Source organism: Corythoichthys intestinalis, chromosome 2, assembly GCF_030265065.1.
Source record: "Corythoichthys intestinalis isolate RoL2023-P3 chromosome 2, ASM3026506v1, whole genome shotgun sequence".
In the NCBI taxonomy this organism is placed as follows: Eukaryota; Metazoa; Chordata; class Actinopteri; order Syngnathiformes; family Syngnathidae; genus Corythoichthys; species Corythoichthys intestinalis.
This window is the reverse complement of record NC_080396.1, coordinates 39,441,631-39,446,671: the sequence shown is the minus strand read 5'-3', so window position 1 is coordinate 39,446,671 and position 5,041 is coordinate 39,441,631. Positions and strand designations below refer to the sequence as shown.

The following is a 5,041-nucleotide window of genomic DNA, read 5'->3' as shown; positions in this document are numbered from 1 at the left end:
TTTCTGTAGTGTTATGTGCCAATAGCTACTGCTTAAAGATTCTGGTCAAAATTACAGGCTATTTGGTGGAATTGTATTTCATTGACTTTAGAGTTTTTCTGCTATTCTGTGCTTCGTATTTCAAAATACAAATTCATACAGTCATGTGAAAATACCCACTGACATTGAAGAACCAGGTAACACACCTGAGTGAATATTATCGAAAAACACTCAAGAAACAGACATTCAGGTTAACTCAGCTTTATTTCAGGCTTTGTGGAGACAACTTGGTTGTCACCTTCAAATTGGTTTGTCTTCCATTCAGATGAAAGAAAAAGGGATGCGAAGTGAACACATTAGTGTCAAGTTTACTCTCTCTGTCGAACACGCAGATGTCAGAAATTGTGTAAATGTGATTTATGGTGTGTGGCTGCTTCGTACACGCTAAGGAGATGAAAGACTGCAGAAAAGAGGACCAGGTTATTCCATTCTTTGTTGTGATTCTAAGACTCCTGTACCCCTCCTGTGCCTAACACGTTAGCGTGCGCTGAGTAGTTGCATTGCAGGGATTTTCTGTCACGTGACTACAAGTATGCGCATGTCTAAAGGACAGCATGTCTCGCAACTCAAAGACAGCCATGAGCACACGAGAGGACTGACTCATTTGGTTGCTCTATTATTTGTTGGAGCTCTCACAATGGCTCTGCCGTTGCTTGGGCTTTGATGGAACCACTGACTCTCTGAGTGTGTATGCTGCTCGAAACAAAGAACCGTAGAAGTATAGAGAACAGTAAATGCATTAATATGTGAAAGAACTTTTTTTTTTCCTCTGATGGACAGAAAGAGACTTAATAGGCCCAGGAGGGGAGTGATCAGCGGCGAGAGCTGAGGTTGGTTCTTGTTGTCATCATGGTACTGCTGCTAACTCCGCCGCCGCTGCCGCCGCCGCCGATGCTCATGCGGCTCAGGGTGCCATAGCCACCACTCATGCCTATGCCTCCACCCATGGCCATGCCACCCATGCCCATTCCCATTCCCATTCCGCTCCCTGCACCACCACCTGGTGATAGCAATGGGAAATGAGATGGAAATAATGGAACATATCATTAAAACACAAAACGAAAATTAAATTTATCTTTGATTTTAAATTATATGTCCATGTTAAAATGTCCAACGTTATGTTACTCACAATGTTCCCTTTTTATGTCACAAAAGAATCTAACCTTGGATAAAATATTGGCAGGAATTATCATTTAGCCTACGTGTAAAAAATAATTCATCAACTGTATCAATGCCTTTTATTCAATACACAATAAGAAAAAAAAAATCATCGCAAGAACACGGCTGAAAATAAAAAAAACATCTGTCATCATACGAAAATGACATAGCAGAATGTCAGTACTTACCAGAGCCGCCCATGGATCCTGAGGACTGAATATGGACAGTTGCACTTGCACTGCCAAGCCTGCAAAGAAGTTCAAGACTGAAGTGTTGTGCTGCACATCAATCGCATGCATTTTAAAGGGTAAGAGCTCCCAAGCAAAGTACCTTTCCTCTTCTCCCTCCAGCAGTTTCCTGTAGGTAGCAATCTCAATGTCAAGAGTCAGTTTGAGGTTCATGAGTTCTGTGTACTCCCGAACTTGGCGGGCCATGTCTTGCTTGGCTCTCTGTAGGGCATCTTCCAAATCCTTGATACGGGACTTGGCGTCTCTAACAGCCAACTCACCACGCTCCTCAGCCTCAGCAATCTGAGCCTCAAGGTTGACACGCTGCAAATGGAAAGTTAGACACCGTTTGTTCAGGAAAGTGTTTGGAAACATTACAAAAATAGCTAGATGCAGAAGTCAACTTATATTGCACAATATACTGTACCTGTGCTTTGACTGCGTCGATCTCATTTTGGAGACGGCTAATCATCCGGTTGAGTTCTGAGATCTCGTTCTTAGTGCTGCGAAGGTCATCTCCATACTGACCAGCAGAGGCTTCCATGTCCCTGTACTGGAGGGAGAAGAGAGGAAGGCTTTGGCTATGAATTTCATTCTAATTAAAAAAAAAAAAAAATTTTAATCATACTTTCTAGATGCATGTGGCATCTATAAACTTATAGACAGGAACTAAACTTATGTACTGCTTCAGTTTACCCCTGGGGGTTGGGGGAGGGCTTTTTTTTTTTTTTTTATTACTTTTTTTTTCTAATTTAATTTTCTCTACTGATGAACAAAACAAGGTCACAATGAAGTATCCACTCTTCGAATTCCAGGAAAACCTTTATTTTACATACAGAATAACAACTAGGAGGGAGGAGTCTACCAGTGTTGGCTAATTATTTGCTGATTTTAGCAGAGGTCTGCCATTGATATTTAGTTTGTCACCAACCTTTTGTTGATACCACTCTTCTGTGCCTTGACGACTTTGGTTGGCAATGTCCTCGTACTGAGCCTTCACTTCTGCAATGATGGCATCCATGTCCAGATTACGGCTGTTGTCCATCTCCACGATAACTGAAGTGTCCTTGACCTGGCTCTGGAGCTCACGCAGCTCCTGATATGTACAAAATATATCTGGCATTAATAATTGTGACGCTAAGTATAGGCATTCTATTTTCTGTTTAAAAATATTGTTTTACATACTGCATCGTAGACAGCTCTGAGGAAGTTGATCTCATCCTGAAGAGCATCGACTCTTGCTTCAAGCTCAAGTTTGTTCATGTAGGCACCATCAACATCCTGTAAAAGGAAGAGGTTACAATAGAGACAAACTAATACCTAATTTAAATGTCTTTAACAGATAGGCTTTCCATTTCTAAATCTACTGTATTTCAAGATTCATTCACCTTCTTGAGGAGAACGAATTCATTCTCCATCGCAGCACGCTTATTGATTTCATCCTCATATCTGAAAGTTGACAAGCGTGGAAATGTTAGTTAATAAATAATTTAATGTGCTTCTGAAATCCTGTTAAGACATGAATACTGTAAATGGAGCCCACTTGTTCTTGAAGTCTTCTACCATGCCCTGCATGTTCTTCAGCTCCGACTCCAGTTTAATCTTCTCGTTGCCGAGTCCATCCAGCTGTCTGCGCAGGTTAGCAATGTAGGCCTCGAACATGGCATCAATATTGGAGCGGGTAGTGGTCTGTTCCTGCAGAAGACTCCATTTGGTCTCCAACATTTTGTTCTGCTGCTCCAGGAAGCGCACCTGAAAAAAATTTCCGATTCTGTCTTAGTTGAGCAGAGGTTGTCACTTGTTTATGGTAAGAAAATAGTATAATACATTTTTTTTAATTTTATGTTTTATGTTCATGTACATCACACTACCACCCCAAAAAGGACCTATCATTTATTTTATATTATCAGTCACTGGAATTTGAAATTCCACTCATGGCATCCTAACACACCATCCACTTTGAACTGTAATGCAGTAGAAATGTAATGAGATCATTTGAGAGCATGTGCCAATCTGAGCAAACATGTTTGAACGCCTCCTGGGAGAGTGAACATAAAAACTGAGGGCTAAAGTAAAGTGCCCGGAGGAGGTTGAAGCCCATCCCTTCATTTTGGCTTCCACACCTCATTTAGCCCCTCCCCAACACAGTTTACATTTTTGCTTTATGGGAGCATACGTTTATCTAGTGTTCATCCTTTAAAATTATTTTAAAAGTCCTTGGCGCGCTGGTGGTGAAATGGTTCATATTACTGATCAATTTTCTGTTAAGTATTACACTGCAACTCACCAGAGGTCAGTCAGTCTGTAGTGTTTGCTACCTTTTACCCTGATGACAACCTAGCTAGTCATAGTCAGTGTGTGTGTCTGCATTATATGAATTCAAAATATTAAATGAACATGAGATTACACCTTCCATTTAAGATAATTTTAGTGGTGACACGTAGACCAGGTGTGCCACATCACTCTGAAGGGCTCTAGGCCAAATGATTGCTAATTTGATACCCCTTGAGTTTGGAGGAATCGGACACTGGATATGACCACTATAGTGTTTCTGCCTCCCGCTGTAGAGACAGGTGGCAGAGGGCCAGCTATGGTCATGGATACAGCAAATGAGAAGAGTCCTCCTTTGCAGCATCTACTGTACATTGTGATGAAGAATATGTAGAATAGGAATATTACAACCATTAATATGTTTATACAGTATTTCATACATACTATATGAAGTATTCAAATTCAGCTGAGCATTTAAAGAGGTTAAATTTCCAATTAACAGAAAGTTATTCTCCAATTTTGCACAAACACATTCAAAGTTTTCCCTGAAAATGAGCCTCCAACCTTAAACTATCACATACCTTCTCAATGAAGCTGGCAAAGCGGTTGTTCAGACCCTTAATCTGGTCTTTCTCTTGGGTACGGACCACCTGGATGCTAGGATCGATCTTAATGTCCATTGGGGTGAGCAGGCTCTGGTTGACTTGGACGTTTGTGATGGGGGGCACCATAATACCTCCACCGCCCAGACCATAACCTCCGCCAGTCCCAAAAGCTCCACCACTTCCAAAAGCTCCGCCACTTCCAGCTGCAAATGCATAACTTCCACCAGCCCCACCACCACCACCACCACCACCACCCATGCTTGACCTAAGCATAGAGACACTTGAGGACGCAATCGGAGCCGACCTAAAAACAACTGCAGATTGCGAGGAGAATCCACGTCTGTTTCTGTTTTGACCAACACCAAAGGCATAATCACCTCCCATACTGCTGCTGCTTCCACCGGCCCCATAGGATTGTCGGTAAGTACGGATGGACATTTTGAAGATAAGGAAAAAACAGAAATAGATGAGAAGAAAGAGAGGTTTGGCAGAGCTGTGGAGTCCACTAAGAGGTGAGTCAAGTCCCTCTAAGTACCTGCTCTCTGTTCCCGATGGCTTTTTATTGGCCTCAGACAGGGAGGGAGGTCCAACTGAGCTACACTTTTTCTACACCTCTCACCCATGCTCCAATCATATGGAACATGGAGGGTACACCTGCAGGAAGGCGGACTTTCATAAAAATACTGTACTTGTTAGTAAAATGAGATGTCTTAAAACACCTACACCCTCATGCAACCAAAC

The 5,041-nt window shown here is 42.0% G+C and overlaps 1 protein-coding gene across 1 annotated transcript; it reads right to left on the bottom strand.

Annotated features, from left to right (window-relative positions):
• Positions 1-230: 230 nt before the first annotated feature.
• LOC130908425 (keratin, type II cytoskeletal 8-like) lies at positions 231-4,818 on the bottom strand. The gene is made up of 9 exons (XM_057823832.1): positions 4,277-4,818; positions 2,968-3,176; positions 2,813-2,873; positions 2,610-2,705; positions 2,356-2,520; positions 1,852-1,977; positions 1,528-1,748; positions 1,386-1,444; positions 231-1,039 (listed from the first exon to the last, which is right to left on the bottom strand). The coding sequence occupies exons 1-9, from the start codon at positions 4,736-4,738 to the stop codon at positions 852-854; spliced, it is 1,587 nt and encodes a 528-aa protein (XP_057679815.1). The 5' UTR covers positions 4,739-4,818; the 3' UTR covers positions 231-851.
• Positions 4,819-5,041: the final 223 nt, after the last annotated feature.